The 21,075-nt window shown below is 39.6% G+C and overlaps 1 protein-coding gene across 2 annotated transcripts in view; it reads right to left on the reverse strand.

The window, feature by feature from the left end:
* Gli3 (GLI family zinc finger 3) overlaps positions 1–21,075 on the reverse strand; it is a 274,470-nt gene that overhangs the window by 85,503 nt on the left and 167,892 nt on the right. For both annotated transcript variants that reach the window (XM_087589731.1, NM_080405.2), the window contains 3 exon segments: positions 8,708–8,913; positions 5,463–5,609; positions 1,409–1,610 (listed from right to left, as the gene is read on the reverse strand). In XM_087589731.1, coding sequence (XP_087445857.1) covers positions 1,409–1,610; positions 5,463–5,609; positions 8,708–8,913 — 555 coding nt within the window.

Consider the following 21,075-nt stretch of genomic DNA (forward strand, 5'->3'; position numbering starts at 1 on the left):
GGGACATGAGACACTCCACACCGTACAGTAAATTACGGGTTATACAGACACATAAGCAGGTATTTGCTTCACTCCACATCTCCATTCCTTACTCATGAAAGAGTCCCAGAAAATGAAAATCATGATTTATTGTAATAATACTAACTTGCCTGCCAATAAGAAATGCTGATAATTGAACTAGAAAAAGCATCAAAACTGCATTGAAAAAATGTGTTAGTGGAACAATGGTTTTAGTTATTCTTAATAAGGAGACAGTAGTGTCATTTGTGTATTTTTCTGAACTGTTGAAGTTTCTCAAGCATGTAAAGTCACCAGGAAAGGCTCATTAATTAGTAACTAGAGCTGTTGCCCATTTATAAAAAAAATAATAAAATACATTCTCACTTATTAAAAGCAAGGCTAGTGAAAACAGTGATTAGATCCTATGTTCCATTTATTTATTGTATTTTCCTGGGGGTTTTATTTTGTTTGTTTTTGGACAGGATGTCAAGCAGCCCAAGCTGGTCAAGTCACTGTGTAGCAATAGCTGGCCTTGGATTCCTGACGCCTGTCTTCACTTCCCAATGCCCTGACTTCATGCCAGCTTCACCAGGGTGACTCTCAAACTGAGAAATAATCCACAGTGTGCAGAACTATAACACAAAGATTACGAGTAAGTGAATTTTGAGACCACAGTAAAACCTAGAGGGAAAACAAGAGCTAAAGATTATAACCAGGGTTGTTTTAATTAACTATTTGCCTGGATGCTGTTTAATTCTGTAACTAGCACAGCTAAAGGAAGTGATCAGCTGACAAAAGCAACATGAGTGTCTCACAAATTCTTAGCACGACTTTTTTATATTCCTTTCATATTCAGGGATGAGAGCCCAAATCTGATCATTAGCAAAAGCATCTTACATTTCTTACACTCATGTAAGGGTGTGTTAAAATTACCTCACTATACAGAAAAGATGATCAAAGTTTTTATCTTCAATGGTAAGCTAGAAATGTATAATTGAAAAAAAAAAAAGAAGAAATATGCTTTCAATAGATTTCCTGTTAACTCACCAGTGATTGGCCAGGTAGGTACTCCCAAACTCTTCTTCATACTGGGCAACCAAGTTGAGTTAGTTTTTATTTTACAGAAATATTTACAACAGAAGAGCTGAACAAAAGATTTAAAATCCTCTAACTCTAAGAAGTAGATCTCACTGAAACTGAGTAACAGCCATATAACAACTATTGGAAAACGCACACAAACAAATTAACTTTGGCTCATTGTTAGGGTATTTAACCTGAATCCTGGTATGTATACGGCAGCCTGATAATTCTTCCTTTCAGACCACTGGCATTGCAAATGGATTACTGGTTCATATGAGCACTGACATTTTATTATGAAGAGAAATGATGGATTGAGGAAAATACATACCTGATTGCACTTGCAGATAAGTGCCCATAGGAACCACTTGCTGAAGAACTGCTACGGGAATTATTGAGGATTGTGACCAAGGAGTTAGGAGATGTTCTTATCATGGTCTGAAGGTCGAAGCTATGATCTGACAGTGGAGAGATCGACAGGGTACGCTTTCGACTGGGCCTAGCTGACAGTCTAGGGCTGGGAAATCTGGTGCCTGTTACGGAAACAAAATAGAACTTGATTACCTCCAGCCAGAGTCTATATACTATTGACTGTCACTTCTCAGTGAGAAAGGGGAGGAACACGAAGCTGGCAACTTGTGGTGACAAGTATTTCTCTTCCCCCTTGTGATCTACTGGCTGCAACAGAAGGAATTAGGGCATAATATTTATCTTCCCGGCCTTACCTCAGTTGAATGCTGTTTATTAATGTGCAGGCAAAATGATAGATTGCTCAACAAAAGGGAGAGACTTTTATGTGTTATCCTTCTTATTTCTAATGATTTATGAATCTGACAGCTGCTTAGATATTCCCATCATTAATTCACCGCAAGCAACCAAGACAGAGGTTCCCATAGCTGCAACACAATGCCCTCTCCACTCTAACACAGCATCTTAAGGCAGTGAATTGAACGACCAAAAAAAAAAAAAAAAGAATTAAAGCTACAATAAAGAACTGGGTGTAGTTAGGTCTGTCTGCCTTTCTCCATGAATCCTGCAGTTAAATTCTCCCTGGTAAACTTACAGCATCATGAAAGCAACTTATAAATGCGTCACACCAAGTGGTCATTTAGGGTGAGTCTGTACCCCAGGAAGTATCGGACAACACGTCACAGTTCACAGTGTTCTATGGACATCTCGTGGGAAGAGGCACTGCCACACCCTTCCAGTGCAGACCTGCCACATAGAGCCCTGAGCTTGGTGGTGTCAAGATGAAGGGTTTCAGTCCTAAAAGCCTCCTCATCTAAGCACATATATTCCATGTTGTTGATGGTGGTAGTTTATAAACTTTCTACGTTGGGAGGCAGGCATCAACCCTACAAGCATGTGAGTGAGACCTGACATGCCTAAAGATATTGAGATGAACATCTTCTCTATTAAAGAACTAACGTCTTTAAACGTCAGTCTTTAAGCCTCTTAACCTGGAAGTTCGTATCTTGATTTAAACACATGCCCACTTGATATGGTGGTTTCTAACTGAAGGGTTACAATTAAATATTACTTGCAGTCAAACTTGTTAGGCGTCAAAGTCTTAGGTCATGGCAGCAAATGGTAAGTGCTTACCAATGCCTGCCTTTTGAAGATCAATTTACAAGTCAGTCAATAAAACTAAAGCTTAATGAGAGAATAAGGTTATCCTGACAGATAAGAAGCAAATCAACTGTAAATCATTTTAAGCACAAACAGAAGGTTTTATACTCTGTAGGATGGTGTGACTGATTCAAGGGACGTAGCAATTTTGCCTCATTCAGAAAATCACAGGTGTATTGTGTGTTGGGGGTGGATGAGTACCCCATTGGCCTTAAACTGACAATCCTGCCTAACTCTGCCTCTCAATTACTGGAATTAAAAGTTTGTGTAACCACAACAGACCTCAGAAAAGATAGCAACCCACTGTGCTGAGATAATTTAACAAACAGAATAAATGAGTATGGAAAGGCTCTACAGTTACTCTCACAACCATTAACAGTACCACAATGTGGTAGCAACACGCCTGTGAACACCACTCCACCGCTCTGAGTGACAAGCATGATGCCTTCCATTTTCTCTTTCAGTCACACTTAAAATGGGCTCACTCATTTAAAACAGCTTCATCACCAGCAGACTCGGGGCATGTAAATACACAACAGTACTGGCTTGGCGTACGCTTTCAGTATTCAAGGGGCATCTCGTTTTTTATTATGCCCTCTGCCTTGAATGTAACTATTTTACATTTACTCACTGCAATAAGCTAATTGCATCATAAGAGATTTTAATAAAGAAATGCCTGTCATTTTCAAACAACTGGAGTGACAGACCAGACTTACTTTGAATTTTCCCATAGCCCTTAATACTAACCATTTTTGGTAGGACTCAAAAGAAGCAAGATAAGCTAGACATTCTTTATCCTCTGACTTTGGTAGGATGCTCAGGACTGGCCCTAGCCTTCTAACTAGCAGTGGTGTGGGAGGTGATGTAATACCTTGAGACATAGGAAACCTTAAATACGCCATACATCACTCAACGCAGGGGCCAGAGGCCTGACAAAACCTTCTCATCTAATTCTTCAGGTCTCAGAAGACTGGCTGGAAAATGTCCTCACTGCCTCTCTCTGAGAATAGCACCGGCTTAAATCAGTCTCTGCCCATATGTATAGCATGAACTCCAGACTTCCTTGCTCTCCCTCAGTCCGTAGGATGTTCCTTAAAGGAATTACAGCCTCAAGGTCCCTCGATCTCAGGAACTTGAAGAGCTATGAATATACCAGCTTAGTCTAATATGCCACACAATGTACTTTAGCCTCCATTTCAAAGTCATCCCCCACAGGTCACACTATGTGCATCCACCAATTCTGCAGAGATAGACACTGAATGCAAAGCCTTCTAGTGCTAGGCAAATGCTCCATAGCTGAGCTCCAAGCCCAGCCACAGGGCCTGCTTCCTGCTCTAGCACAGGGAGCTCCAACCCAGTTTCTGGTAATTGTTTTTATTTCTCTGTTTTAATAAAAATTTCTGACAAAGAAAGAGGAGCTTTCTTTTCATGTGATAAATGATAGGACATCTAAATTCCTACTTAATGACAGTCAATTTACCATATACTCTGGCAAATTAAAATTCCTTTAATTAGGTTTTACAAAGTAAAAGGGTAGCTTCATCTTTATTTAGATTTAAAAAAAAAAAGCCACTGCCTGACTAAACACATTCTTATCAAATAGGGAGAGTAATGTAGGCTGACCTTTCAAGGAGTCTCTCTTATTTTAATTTTTTATTTGCAGATTTTTAAATAACTAATTTGCATAATAACAGTGAACTGTTTCCCCCAAACAATTGCTAATTGAAATATGGTTATGATGAATCTGAGTCTTGAGCTCTTTATGTTACTGATTCTAACAACAAAACCCCCACAAAGGGTGCAGCACGGGTGTGTGGTACTAAGCTGCCCAACAGAGGCCAGCACCAGGCCACACCCCTTCAGACTACACCAAGGTGGTTGTAGGTGATTAAGAGACTCAGACTGTCAATTTTTATTCCTAGGTGGACTAACCATTCATCATCCTCCCTCCCCCCAAATTTTAGGCATAGACTAACAGAAGCATGTCCCTCACAAGAATGACTCTATACATCGTCTAGCTGGAAAGGCAAGGATTAAGCACCACTGCTAAAAACAAACAAACGAACAAACAGCTCCCATATGCTGCCCACCTGATAGCACGGCCAGGCTTTACCATCACTCCTCAGGATCCTGCCAAAGGACATTCACTGACCAGGTCCTTTCCTAGACGAGAGCTTTGAAATGCTCTAAAAAGCCATATCACAGGCCCACTGTGAGCCAACTGAATCCTAATGCACAACTAGACACCCACAGGCCCCAAGTGACATTCAAATCACATATCTTCTTTCATTTGTTGCCCAGTACTAAGATTTGACAATGTTTCTGGATTTCCCTGCCCCCAAGTATAATAATTATGAACCTTCTGTGTTCTTAGCATTTGCATAGGGTCTTCATGAAACACAGTGTTTTAATATGAGTATGTAAATGGAGATAAGTGATATCTTACAGTTTCTTGATTTTTTTTAATGCCTAATTTCTAAAGGATAAAAATCCATGAGGTGGCCATGCAAAGTCCAAGAATCTATTCCTTGAACAGGATAATCTGTTGATCCATTACACTTCTAGTATTGCTACCAATCTACAGTTCTCTGTACATTTCAGTTCACCGGGAGTCAACAGGCCATCTCAGGCTTCCTCCGTCTGTGGAAGCCTGCTTCGGACTGGAAATTTAGCCCGTCACTTTGTAGCTTGCTCTCTATTTCCTAGTTAGCCTTTGCTACTCTCCCAGGACTCCAGCAACCAGCCTTGTCACTTACTGTCCATGGCATGAAGGTACTCCATATGGATGGCCCCTGCACCAGCAGTGGCGGCTGAGGGAAGGATGTCTGCATAGGGGCTGCGCTGGCCTGTCAGCAGAGCCATCTGGTGATAGTATTCCGCAGGGCTGACTCCAGCATGGGGGGCTACAAGAGGAAACAAGTCAGCAACACTTACAAGACAGACAAGGAGATACTGTTTTGGAAGCATTCTAACTCCACGTGCCATTTAACATTCAAACACAATTCTTTTATGGCTTGTGCAATAAGGCTGTTCTAAGAATGCATTCATTGGCATCATGTCTTTATCTGAAAGGAAAACTGGAGAAGTAAACAGTAAAATACATTATAAAAGTTTTGTTCTTGTTTTAAATGAAATTATCATGAATTCAAAATTTATATAGTCATATATCTCTTAAGATGGGACAGAATTGTAAGAGATATATCATCCATGCAATTTTGTCATTTTGGGATCATAGCACAGACATGTATATACTAAGGAAGCAAAAATGTTAAGTAGACAGTGTAATTTATGGGGAATCCAATATATACAAATGTGTCCCAGTGTTGGTACCAGAATGAAGGCTGTATATAGAAGATCATGATTAACTCCCTCCCCCTGCAGAGAAAATAGGTTCCTATAGACAATTACTGTACATCCATACTCTTTATAACAGTAGACAACTCAGACAACTGTGATATCTTTCCAGACACACTTAAAATACTTCCCTAGGCTCCTGACAGGAGTGTCTGAGTTAACACTCACTAACACGAGAAGTCAGAGTTTACAAAAAAGAAAAAAAGAGCAGCACAGCATTAATGACAAGCAACTGAATGATAAACTGCAATTTCATGTTCCAGAATTTAAAAGCTCGTTTTCCTTTTTTCCCACCACTACAAAATCAAAAAAGAAAATGTACCTATCAATCTGGAACAATTTACTGGCAAGAGTCAGCCTTACATGAGTGGGATAATAATTGGTTTACACCTGCCAATTTATGTGCAAAAGCAGCAAGATATTGTAGGACTCCTGAGGGTGGCCTCTAGATTTTCAGAAATCTAGATTCAAAGAAGTTCCATGAAATAGCTAGGAGCCAAAAGTAAAGTCACATTTGTAAGGTGCTTAGGGACAGCATTTGAGCAGTGGCTGTTTACAGTCACTAGCTACAGGAAAAAAGAGTCCTGGCAACAGATATTTTGGATTGGTGTCCACATGTAATACTTTTTATGCATGATATATAACAAAAATGAGTATCTTTAAAAGTATTAGACTACAAGAGGAAAATATTTGTGAAATTATCTGACTGGGTAGTGTGATAGTTTGAGCTAGAATGGCCCCCAAAAGTGAATATGTTTGAATATTTTGTCACCAGTTAGTGGAACTGTTTCGGGAGGACTAGGAGGTAAGGCCTTATTGGAGGAAATGTTTCATTGCAGGTAAAGTGAAGTTTCAAAAGCTCACACCATAAAATATTCATATATTAATTCTCTTCCTCCCTTCCTCTCCCTCCCTTCCTCTCCCTCCCTTCCCCTTCTTCCCTCTCCTCTTCTCCCCTCCCCTCCTCCTTCCTCCCTCCCCTCTGTCTCCACCTCCCCTTCTCAGGATCTCAGTGACTACTCTATTGCTATGCCTGCCTGCCTCCAGGGAAGGCATAGAGTCTATCCTATGGAACTATAAGCCCCAATAAATTCTTCCAGTAGTTACATTGCTCATGGTACCTCCTCATAGCAATAGAAAAGTAACTCAGACTCTTAGTAATTAGGGTCTCATCAAACAGAAAAGGAAAGGCAGAACCACCATCCAATCAATGGATATTTAATTCAAACTAATTAAATGCATACAGTGAGCATGATTTCCATAAAGTCCTCAGCCACTTAAATTTCTACAAGTCAGGTACAGCAACTTTTCCTTCAGATTATTTCTTAGTCCCTTTATATGTTTTCCTTATGGTTATATTTACTACATAGCATCCTTTATCACAAAATCAAATTCCAAGCAGAAAAATTTAATCATGTTTTCCTTTTTTGTAGGTTTTAAAAATGTTAATATTGCTCAAATGAGAAAATGTATCTCTTGGATACATTACAAAAATATTCACTGTACTGAATTCTTAAAAAGAACATACATTGGATAGTAATTATTTCTAGAAGACGGATATTCCTGGAAACACATGAGAATGTTTGCATCTTCAGAAACTTCATACACTTGCCACTGTATACAGACTCAGCCATAGTTCCTATGTTAGAATTAGGGGTATGGCATTAGTTTAGTGAAATGAACTGCACACTACCTCTTTACTCTGCAACATCAGCAGTGACTTAGATCCTATAATAGAGCATGCATACTTAACCCACATGAGCAATTAGTAAAGCTTATGCAATTTTGTATCTTAATGAAGAGTTGAACAGTTATAGGCAAACATTTATATATACATGGAAGATAAAGTAAATATTTCGCACAGGCCTTAAGGAATAGGTTATAACTTGATAGAGGTATAAGTAGCCAGCTCCAAATGAATCCTACATTTGAAGTTTAAAACAAGTATCAGAGATTACAGGAATAAAGTCTAACTCTTTCTTATTTCTCATTGTTCTAGTTTTACTTGGCATGTTCAAAGACTGAAGGCACACATAATAATGGGTCTTTTTTCTTCCCTAAGCTCTTGCTACATACAATATGGCCCACCATAGGCCAACAGCATTAACATCACCTGGAAGCTTTTATAAGATTAAAAGACTCATGTCCCCCACTCCACACTGTTCTGCCCCCATCAGGATCCCCAGATGCTATGCACAGTAGTGTGTCAAGCTCTGCTCTCAGAGACAGATCTACGTAAATGTGTCTTTCTGACGTACAGAACATGAGAGCATTCATTAGAAGATGGGCAAGGTACTCAGGCAATTCGCACTGGTATGGTGATACCTGAAGGGCTTGTCTAGTCATGTGTGGAGTGCGGAAGAGGAGGGCATTTACAGCAAGGAGGTCAGATCTTGTTTTGAATCCCACTTTGATTACTCCTGAAACCTGAATCCTCTCTAAACTCCAAAAAAAAAAAAAAAAAAAAAAAAAAAACTGTCCTTACAAAAATATGGACACCGCCACCCACCAAGCAGTGCTACTAACTAGAATTAAATTTTGAACTTAAAGCACTTGCCCCAGTGTCTGTCGTGTAGGAAAACCTTACCATATGCTAGATCTGCTTTACACAGTGTCACAGGGAAATGTAAAAGTGTGTGAGACTTACCATCTGTGGGGCTCAGCCCTCGGGCAGCGGAGATCATGGAGAGGGATGGGCTGCTGTGCAAGGAGCGGATGTAGTCCATATATGGGTTGATGTAGGGGTGTGGGGGGCTGAAGGGGGACTCTGAAGCTGCAGTGGGGTTACGGTGTGGGGAGATCCTAATGAAAGGCAAGTCTGGATACGTTGGACTACTAGATAAGGCAGAAGGCCTAGAAACAGAAAAAGAGACACAAGACATATGCATGAGACAAACATCTCATATGTAAAGAAACATATATACACATGTTCTTCATATTCTGTGAAGAAACATAAGACTTTAAGTGAACTCAAGGAGCCCTGGGAAAAATTAGTATAAATCAATTTTTAGCATTCTTACCTTAATATATCAGGATGGTGTAACCCGGATAGAATCCTATCAAATTAGTTGAGCAAAGAAAACAGAGTTCTGAGCTGGTTCACAGTACTCTGAAGATAGATTTTTTAAAAAGCCAGCTTTGGTCAGATGTGGTTGTAGGTAAGTGTAATACCAGAAATCAGGAGTCTTAAGGCATAAGGATCATGACTTCAAGAATTATGATATAGCTATTAATTCAAGGCCAGCCTAAGAGACTGTCTCAAAAATGGATGAGGTTTTAGGTCAGTGTTAGAACACCTGCTTATGCACAGGGCCCTGGTTTTGATCCCTAATATAACACACACATACTAAGTTGGCTGTTGGCTTACTGAAAGTCCTAACAGCTCACTGAACCAACTGAACCAACTATTAAATGGGAGCATTTAAAAGTTACTTCTTACCTTATAGTGCTTCATTATTAAACAAAACAGGATGTGCCTAGCTCTAGATGGCAAAGCTGCCCATAAGAGTGAAGACCAAACGCAAGTCTGTCAGTAATCTGAAGTCTGTCTCTATACCTGTGTCCACACTTCCAGTGGGCTTGCAGATAAGGAAAAACAATTTCCAGTATTTAAAGGCCACTTCTCTTTTTCAAGAGGCAATACTCAGAATTGGGTTTCAGCTACAACTCGTTTCTCATGTGGATCCTTACTAGTTATGTTTAGTAAGGAGCCAACAACTGAGAAAACCGGGACTTAGAGATCTGGAAAAGAATCAGGGTTTCATCAAGCCCAGGCCTGGAGAGCGATGTGATAAGGAAAGAGGTTTGCTTTCCTGAAGTGTAAACGCTACAGAGCTCCCTGATGTATCTGATCTCAGAGAGGCACATCTGCACCTCCATTCTTACCACACACAGACATTCGGCCAACTCTTGGCATCCCAGGGAAAGCCATATCTAGAACACAGATCTTCAAAGCCTTGCACCACTGCGCTCCCTCCCTAATAGACTCCTCCTGGGCATGATCCAGGGAACTGGCCATGATAGGCTCTGGCCTCACTGAGGGCCTCATCTGCACAGAGCATGGCCATAAGATGAGCGGACTGTAAGAGAGACAGAGCGACCGAGAACATATGAGGGGTGGGAAACCAAACTGTGAAAAATGCCATTTCCCTCCCCCAGAGAAGCAAAAGCCACTGGGCCCCTAGCTCTGTCATCCTGCCAGAGTAGGATCATAATAGAAATGGCTCCAGCGAGTAGACTGGGTATGTGAGGCACTGACCTGATGTTCCCCTCCTAGAAAATAAGTTGGAACAAGGTGCTGGGAGTGTGAGGGTTCTCTCAGGCATATTTGTTACTTGGAGTTCCTTCTGGAACTAAAATTTTCGTTTCCTAGATTTATACACAGATAGTAAGAAGCCCTTATCACATAGTTCTTAGCATCTGCAAACGTGTAACAACATACTGATATAAAACTTGGATATAACACATGGGTAATTACTAGACGTCATGCTCACTATGTATCAATTCGAAAAGTTAAAAGGCCTTTATTCCATCCAACCAAGTAAACAGAAACTGGCAGAGGGTGTACCAGAGTTCGCTTCATGTCTCTGGAAAACCACCCCCTAATCTCCAAGTGCCCTTCTGTAGCTGGGTAAATCAGACTTCATTCAGACATGTTAGGTCACTTACAGAGTACAGGGGAAGCCCACATTCATTTCCACCAGAAAGAATGGTCAGTTTGATTTTAAAAAAAAAATCCTCTAAAACATAAATTTTGTGCTGAGATACAAGAAAACTCACACATATTAATCACTTCCCTGAGTCCTTGACAAGACACCTCTGGAAACACCATGGTGGTCCCAGCAGACTGAGTGATAGGAACTGCACAATGATGGGGCATTTTACCCTTCTTGGTAGGCTGTCCTGTTTTTAATCTTGAAAACCTATTCTGTTTCTAATATTCTGTCCTCATCAGACCGAATTCCACTTAGGAGAATCATGCCCCTGAAGACAAACCTACATTCTTCTTGGGAACCATGGAGAAACTGCTGGGGTAGCCACTAATCCCAGAGTAAGGCAAGGAGGTTGAGCCTCCACGGTTGGTTTACTCACTGCACCTGTGACAGGTGCTCCAGAGCCTCCTTCTGAGCTTTCCCCTCAGGAAGACCTAGGGAACATCTACAGGAGGCTCTCAGTGAGATTCTAGACCTAACCACTTCATTCCTGAAAAGAGTGCCAGTCTCAAGGCTATTCACATACTAGTGAGAAGTATCAGCAGAAAGGATATTAATCCAAGATTTAGAGCTAAATCGGTTAGACTTTAACCATCTGCCAAATGTGTTCCTTCCAGACAGATGCACTCAGAGATAGGGGATCACTGTTTACAGACAAGGTGACTGGGACAGGCTTCAGAGAGGTGTGCACACTGCTCATTAACTGCCCTCAGGAAACAGGCAATCTGGTAAATGCAAGCCACCCACTTCCCCAAGAAAGTGTTTCACAATGGTGACTCAGTGAGGACTCCTCAGGAATCCGAGACAGGCATCATACATCAGTAAGAGAAAGCCTGAGGCAGTGAGCTCAGTAGCTGGCAGCTGTGTAACCTAGGCTCTTTGTGCTTTGCTGTCGGTAGGAATGAGGGTTGGGGTTTATCCCGTGGTTGATTGAAGTCCCATGATTCTGCTATTCAAAGGCTCACCCAGAATACACAAGGGCATCTATACATTTGAACATATAAAATCGTATCGTATAACATACGCAGGCACATAGATCAGGATTGACAAATATGAAAGTAGGAGAGGAAGAGGGAGAGAGGATAAAGCACAAGGAGGAGAAGGAGAGGGAGAAGGAGAAAAAGCCTGACTTTCAAAATTAAGCTGCAGTATGGATTTCTGATACCTCTGAACCACACACAGGCAGACTCTTCCTGTTTTCAATATTCTCTAAGGGCACGGCCTCTCACTTGGCTTCTTCCACTTAGGGATAAGCAACTGTTTCCTTAAACGTCTTTTCACTGGTGAACACCTTCTACTTCCCTACACTGTGTGTTCACTCTGCAGTAATGGATTTATTACGACGTCTTATATATGTACATAAGTGAACGTTGGTAATGTCTGCTTGCCATTATCCTCTTTCCTTCCTCCTCCTCATGTACACCATTCCAAACAGCTGCATGTTCATGGTTTAAGGAAATGTAGGTTCCATAATAGAAAAATGTATGTTTGCCTTTCCGAATCTTGTTTGAGTACAGCTTTGCATCCCATCCACCTTCTTGGAAATGACGTAGTTCCTGTTTGCCTTTAAAAACCCATTTCTTTTCAGCACCATGTACTACTCCACTAATAAGATGGGCCACCGTTTACTGCAGTCCACACCACTACTGAAGCTATCTTGGTCGGTTGAAAAATTGGGCAATTATGATTTCAGCTGCTATAAGCATCTAGTTATAGTCTTCGCAGTACCAACTGGAACATGAATCCACTTTGTCTCTTCCCTGAAGAACCTCCTTGGGTTTTTTAAAACTCCTTTAAAGTAAAGTCAAAGAACCACAAGGGGTTGGCTAAGATTATGAGATCACTAATGAAATTCAGGGCCTTTGAAGAAAGGTCCTGGATGTGGGTTACAACTCACTTCTACTCATCATCAGTCTCCTGACCCATGACATAGGTGCAGTTACACCAACAGTTTCTACCCTGCTTCTGCGAGTGCTAAAGCCACACATGCAAACCCAATGCCAATGATTTTTCAAAATGGCCAATAAAACCTCTTTTATCCTAAACCAATAACGTCCACATGAAAATTTACAGCAGTGGCCACAAGTCCACTTTCCACACTGCTCCATTTCCCTGTGTACTCTGTCTAAGGTGAACTTCCACATCACCCAATGTGGCAGTCTAAATGAGGATGTATGAGACCCATCCCCATAGGCTCATATTTGCAGTGCAACACACATTTGTGAAAGAAGGTTAAACTCTTCACCCTTAGCGGACATTGATGTTTGAAGGAACTAATCAAAACAGTAACAAGAGGAGGGAAGAATTCTATATAAGGAAATATACAGGCAGCCAGAAAAACACATACAAATGGATGTATTTTATGAACTATCATAAACTTGACTTGGTAAATATTTGTCAAACTTGTTTTAAAAAGTATTCAACTGATGATTAAAGTAGCAATAAGAAGAAAGAAGGAAAGAGGAAGGAAGGAAGGAAGGAAGGAAGGAAGGAAGGAAGGAAGGAAGGAAGGAAAGAAAAGATGTGTCTTTTGTTGGCTTAAACTTCCGTAGATCTCCTAAGAAGTGAAGTGAAGATTACTAATGCTTCTCTACCTTCATATACTTGAACTGTGTGGGCTCTGTTACGGAGATCAGAAAGAACAAGCAACAAATATGCAGGAAAAACGATGATATTTCAAACTGACTTAAAACCAGACATGAACCCTGCCGTGCATGTTGTAGCACGGGATTACAGTAATATGGCAATGGCCCTCTCAATAAAACTGCAGTAAACACTGACTGAGCTTCCAGGGCTCGGATGAAAGGATGGGCTATTTCTTTGTATCTTGGGTGAATTCAGAGCCCCAGAATCCCCAGTTGGTACCCGCATAGGGAAAGCCTCCTCTGGAGATTCTACAGTTGTCTATTCAAGGCCTAAAGGGTGCATGCCACTTTGTTTCCAGATGCCCATGGGAATCTGAGAAATGTGCAGCAAACATAGTCTTAGATAAGTAAAGACTTTTAATGATTTCCCCAAAGGAAATCAAACAATATAAAATTGTTTTAGTTTGTGACTATAATTTAAAACTAATTTTATAAGGTCAAGAAACTAGATTACAATAAAAAGAATAGAGCATTTTAATAGTATACTACGATGTTGCCACTAAGGAACAAAACCAACAAAAAGTCATTGCAAGAACGGCTGGACTTCTTAGTTAGAATTAGATGACCTTCTCTAACCAAATTAGGTATCATGGTTCATCTCTTTTATGGGGTTGCTAACATCATAGCATGCAATCACTCATGCTGCCCATGATAAAAACGATAAGTAATGGTTAAGGCAATGTGCAGCAATGAGACTGCTCAGCCACTAGTAGCACAGGTTGGACTTTCCTTGTGAGAACACAGCTATGGATTGGTTATTTGAGTACATTCATATTGTACTATCCAGTGGCATACCCAACTAATAATGCACATGTGACATCTGGACTAGACGATCACAGAAGATCACACTCTTTATCCTCTATACAATTAGAAAAGGTATCTAATGATAGGATAGTGAACAAAATAATTCATACAGTAACAAAGTTATGAAAATGAATGAACTACAATGAGGGATACTGGACAGAATATCCAGCTAAAAGGTTACTATAGGTAGCATAGTAACTCATACAACATTTAATAATGCCTAAAACCAATGTTATAAACATAATGATATTAGAACATTTACCCCTGTGTGCACAGTGATATATATATAGCATGGAGATCAGATGTACCACAATGTTCTATTTCTAGTCTTGTTCACTTGGCAGATGCTTTTATTTCTGGAGACACACTACAGTTCACTGAGCTGCATGTACTCACTGTGTTCAGTCTTCTGAACATACTGTTCACTACTAAGTTTTCAGAAGATACACACATTTTCTTAGTGCTGCACATATTGAAGTTTCTCATAGTAGTTGCTATCAATTAAATTTAGAACTATATGTATATGGTTATATTATATATATATGTGTGTATATATGTGTGTGTGTGTATATATATATATATATATATATATATATATATATATATATATATATATATATATAACTTTTCACAATTTATAAGAAGTTTGGTGACCTTAAAAGTAGTAAAAAAAAATATAACACTTGCTATTATTGAACAAAAACAGACTTGTTAGGTCAGTGGTCTGAGTGTCAAGTAGAGAACAGAAGACAGACTGTGTATACGAGTTTTGGGAGTAGAAACAGCTGTTGTTAAAGCAAATCAGAGGTTTCTTGTCAATGGCAAAGCAAAGAAGCATCCCATTCATGTATGCATATCCTTCTATCTATGTTCCACATTCCAGGACCGGTGGGATGGGTTGCCATACTGACTACTGCACATGTGGGGTTTCAGTTGCCAGTCCCACCAATGGTCTCCGGTTGTAGTGCTGGTCCGGTGTTCGTGTGACTTCTGTTATACTATGAAGTACTTAGAATATCAGCTGCCACTGGATGTCCCAAAGAAAGGCAGAGATGCCAGAGCACAACTACAGAGGAGCAGGAGTCAGGCAAGTCAGGAAGCCAGTCACTCATACTCTAAGTACACCCTAGTCCGCCATGTGTCCCTGCTCTCTCCTGTTCCACTCACCTCAACACTAGAAAACACACATTAGTTAGTAAGGAATGTGTATGCTCCATCGCTGAGCCTCCTTAAAAACCTGGAATGGTTCTTCATTTAATTCAGTCTTTACCTCTCTCTCTTTTCAGTTATTCTCCAGCTATGTCTTCCTTACATCCTTTTCTTCACATCAACTGTTTCCTCTTCAGTGTATTTTTTGCGGCTACTTTTTGCTTTAAACCAGCAATCTAACCTAGGTTCCTTTGCTGCTGCTGTTTGCACTGCTCCCCTTTCATTTCCATACATATCCCCAATAAAAAATGTATTAGTGCGTTCAGTATTTTAGTTCTCCTTTGCCCCTAAATTATTGATGTTGCAAGATTTTAACTTGACTCTTATTATGCCATCATTGCTGGCTTGCATAAAATATTCTAATATTTGTGATATACTGGTGTGGCTTCTAGTCCCAGCTGCCACTGTAGCAGAGCAAATCAACACCCCAACTCTACAACACTGAGGTCCCTACTGAACAGAGCAAGCATTCCCTTGGAAACATCATGGTGATTTGAGATAAATAAGCAAATGAGTACATTTTTAAAGACTAAACCATTCAATTAGTTATCTGACTACAGATGTGCAACTTTTAGTGCAAATACATAAGTGAATAAGAAACTGAGCAGCACAATTCCTCAAAACTACTTATCCCAAAGCATGAATTACATGTGAACTCCTTCAGTCCCGGAGAGCTCAAAAGGGTCATGACAGGAGTGCTCCAAGAAATCAAAAAAACAAAAAATCAAACAAACCAAAAAAAAAAAAAAAACCCAAATTTCTGAATGAATCCCAACAGATCAGCAACATGTGAGAAAGTAATAAAGACCATATAAGATATAAAGGATGAACTCTAAAGAGGCTCTAAATACTACAAGAAAAAAAAAATGAAATGAAAAACAGATTACCTAAAATATAAAAGCCTTGACCAAGGAATGGACTGAAGAAAAAACAGAATATTGAAGACTGAAAACAAGTTAGAGAAACTTTAACATTCAAACAAAGAAAAGATAAACTAATAAATTAGTAGTCAAGTATGAGTACTAACGTCAAGATGAATAGAACACCATGAAAAAACAAATCTAAGAATCAGAGGCATAAAAAGGAAGTATTTCATTGAAAAGACTTAAGACATTTTCAACAAAATAATAGAAAAATTTCTAGAGCAACAAAGGTTCTACTCAGAACATCCTTGTCTATGCTTATATCTTGAACTGCTTCTCCTGTTTTTTCCTTCTAATAGTAACAGAGTACCTACCAGTGACAGTATCACACACACACACACAGAGAGAGAGAGAGAGAGAGAGAGAGAGAGAGAGAGAGAGAGAGAGAGAGAGAGAGACAGAGACAGAGACAGAGAGAGAGACAGAGAGAGAGAGACAGAGAGACTGTTTTAAAGTAGCTGTTCTCAACCTTGATCCCTTTACAGGTCAAATGACTCTTTTACAGGGGTAGTTTAAGACCATTGGAAAACACAGATATTTACATTACAATCCATGACAACAGCAAAATCACAGCTATGAAGTGGCGATGAACTAATTTTATGGTTGGGGTTACCACACCATGAGGAACTATATTAAAGGGTCAAACGGTGGAGAACCATTGGTTTAGAGGAATAAAGTCGATGAACATGAGGCACCAGTGACAATAGAGAGAGGTGGATACACAAGGAGATGATAAAATGTTCAAACTATATTCAATACTTGGCTATAGGAAAATTTATTTAAAATACAAAAACATCAAGTAATACCCTGGATCCAAAAGAAAATACATATCAAAAATAAAAATATTTTGATTTTGAAACATGCAGTCACCCAGCAAATTGCCAAGTCCCATCTAAGAGCTACCTATAACTGTGAAACTTCTGATATTGTCTAGGAGTCACATCGGCAGAGTAATGAAGAAGCCTAGCCTTCATACTTTGTAGAAAATCTGAGTCAAGCCATGACACCTACTAACTGTAGGAGAAAAATGACTCCTAAGTCCACATTGTTCTGGACAGAAGAGCACTGGTGCACATATGGACTAACAGGGAGCACGGCAGCAAGCATAAGACATACAAAAGCTCACAGCAGACAAAAATCTCAGCATTAACAAAAATGAACTGGGCAAAAATTCCCACCCCCAGCCAAGACAATATTTACAAAGAGTTGTTAGGAGGCAGGGAGGGGGAAAAGCAGTTTTCTTCAATGAGTAACACTAGGAATTATTGAACACACTGCACTGTACTGTCCTATGCTTGGGAGCAGTTGGCCAAGAGAAATAGAACTAGAACTCCCAGCTTTTTCCTGGCTTTTTTCTTTTTGTTTGTTTGTTTTAGGAGGAAAAAGCTGCGTGGGCAAGAAGGGGGAAAGATCTATGGGGACTTGAGGGATAGGAAAGAATATGATAAAAAATATACAAAGAACTTTTAAAAAGCATTAAAACGATAACTCATTTCATGGTTGTGTATTTATATGTATGGTTACACAATTTTAGACAAATAGTTATTTTTAAGATCCCAGAAGGAATAACCTTGGACTTGTTTTGCATACGAAGTTACTTTGGGTACAAATCAATAATTAAAAGCACAATTCTAGAGTGTAAGAAATTAATTCTGACATCATGCTGAACCTACTTTCATACTTAAAGGTAAGACATTCACACTGAAGTCAGGTCTACGTGGACTTCTGAGCCAGGAAAGTAAAGCTTTACTTAATCAGAAAATGGGTTCTCCTTTTCCTTTCCTTTCTCTGTGACAGCACCGCCATCTTTGTAGCTACTGATGTCCTCTTTAGGACACCATCATGCTCTGCTTTGATGTCATTTCCCAAAGAAATGATAGGGTAAGGCTTTATGCTGATGATGCCTGATGGTGTTTGATTAGAAGAGTGAGACCATGAACCCAGCAACGCTTCATGTGAAGGCTCGCCCAGCAGTGGGGCTTTACACTGAGTTTACAGCCATTACAGATTTTTATATTAACAATTTTCCAAACCCAGGCTTGTACAGTTTAACATTATTCTTTTCAATCCTGAAACTGCTTCAATAAGAGGCGGATGTTTATATATAAGGGACACACACACACACACACACACACACACACACACACACACACACTTCTAAGCCTGAACTTTTAGGGGAAATTGAAGAGGCTTTGTGTCAAGTACGACTAATCCAGCCTTTCCATATCAAACCTCTGCTAGAAAATTACTGTGTGGATGATAAGGCAAAAAGATATAATAAAAAGTGACTCTACTCAATTTACACTGCAATATTGGTATGACTGAATATTTTTCATTCAGGTGCCTGATAAAATCACTAAACTGTATTGCAGATAAATAAAGGAGGCTTCTGTCAAGAATAAACACCATTAATCATGAAGCCTTACCCTCTCAGAGCTTGTGCTATGCATCTTCACAAATACCCTGCACAGGCAGCCGCTGAACAAGCTTTCCTCTTTATTCCCTGCCAGGCTAAGGGACCACTCTCTTTTGATTTTCTAAGATGTAGGCAGCAGAAGCATTCTGAAACATCCTCTCTATATTCTAACATTGCAGCTTTCCAAGTAGGTTCATTACCGTGAAATTTAAGATCTTAGTGGGAAAACAAACATTTATTTATTTGTTTCTAAAAACAAACAAGGATGTGTTTTCAACTCTAAAATGTCATTACTGTAAAGATTCAGGACTTTGAGAAATATTTTTGTCTCACTTTCAGGTTTTGGTTTAATTTTAAAAGAACTCTAAAAGCCTTTCTCGAATATAGTCTTTTTTTTAAAAGCTTTTGGTCACTATAGTCCATGAACAAAAAAGGAAACGAAGACAAAACAGTACTATTAAGAGACACGTGAAACTTCCTCCTGGATGCCACCTCACCAATAAAAACAAAACAACACTACAGATTATTAACAAACAAAAAAAGCCCCAATTTCAGAGGTCAAGGGTCAGGGGAAAGATGCATAACCACAACCGTATGAGTTAACTTTATGATTAGATATGTATCAGGCAGTCCACCATTTGCCAAATCTCTGTGTTATGTGAAATATTAGGAGCTCTGTGTGTGCCCATTATTGGTTCCTAGGTTAAAAAATGGGATGAGATGATGAGAGCAGAGTTGGAGAGATAACTAATCAGAAAGAAACCTATGGTTTATGGGATAAAACAAAAGGTCATATGAGCATGCATGGGGTAGAGAATCTCTTCAGAATCTCTTTAAGTGTGTTTGTATAAAAGGAGAAAACAAAACAGACGAACAAACCAAACAACAACATCAACAACGACGAAGAAACCTAGACCTTCCCCTAAGAGCCCCTTCTCCATTCCAGCTTTTGCATCTGTAAACAAAGGTTAGGGACAGAACTGAGAATGGAACCTAGCTCAGGCCCAAGTACCATGGAAATGGAAGGGTGATGATATTAGGATTGTCAGGCTTGACATGGTGGCAAATGCCTTTAATCCCAGCACGCAGAGAGCAGTCCTCACAATGAGTTCCATATTAGCCAGGGATATCTGATGAGACCATGATAAACAAAAATAATCAGAATCCATGAGCTAATGTTTGAACTTTATGGAGTTATGTGTTGAAACCCAGTAAAAGAAACATTACCATAGACCCATGTAGCAAACAAAACATTAGGCAGAGGTAGCCTGTTCTCTCAGGTAATGAATTCGTCACTGAGGCCTAAGCCCAAGATCTCGTGGCACAGGAAGAATTACCAGCTATTGCACTGTAGCTTACTGGGAATCTAGTATCAGGGTTCATGGCTCACGAGAAGTAGGACGTAGCTCTGTTGGCCAAAACTACTGAACAAATCCATGGATCTTTTACTGTCAAATGGAAAGGTGGTGGGGAGCAAACAGAGAAGTCTGTACCCTGGGAATACTCAGCTGTTTAGGGAACTAATGCTCATATAGAAAAAGACTACTAGTTCAAGTCAGGCTTAGGAAACAAGGAGAAGAAGCCAACAGCAACCCCAGGACACCACTAAAGACTCTCTTTAAGAAAGTCCTGGATATAAATAGATCTGTACTGCGCTGCCTTTTTTGACACAATCTGGATCTACCTCCTTGGAAATTCCGACAGAAAACGATCTCTAGGTCCACTGCTGATAAATATAGAGTTCTGGTTTGGCACTACAAATACCATGTTCTTGAGTAAAATCAAGATTGTCATGTACATATTAAGTAACGATAACTAAGCAAACAAAAAACACAGGTTAAAACAAACAAACAAGCCAAGCAGGTGAGGACAGTGGCATGGCTTAGCTAGTGAAGTTGCCTACTGCCAAGCCTGACAACCTGAGTCTGATGAAAACTCAATGTTTTCTTTTGATAGACATGTGTATAACATGGTCTAGATGTATATACACACAGACAGATAGACAGAAGACAGACATGTAATTTTAAAGCTGAACTGTCTAGCATTTTGCTTTATTATGCCAATAAAAATTTTAATCAAGCAATCTATCATATTTTGCCATACAGATACTGAAAACACTCTCCTCCTATGAATATCCATTTACTATCACTTGGGACACTCTTTTCTCCCTCACTAACTCCTTTCTGAAAATGTAAAATTATTTTATCCTCTGAAATTCATAGGTATATATAACATATCTTAATCATATGTATATATTAATCACATATATAATATACATATATTAACTCATATAATGTGTCTTCATT

The sequence above is a fragment of the Rattus norvegicus genome, chromosome 17 (genome assembly GCF_021556685.1).
Source record: "Rattus norvegicus strain SHRSP/BbbUtx chromosome 17, alternate assembly SHRSP_T2T, whole genome shotgun sequence".
Taxonomy (NCBI): Eukaryota; Metazoa; Chordata; class Mammalia; order Rodentia; family Muridae; genus Rattus; species Rattus norvegicus.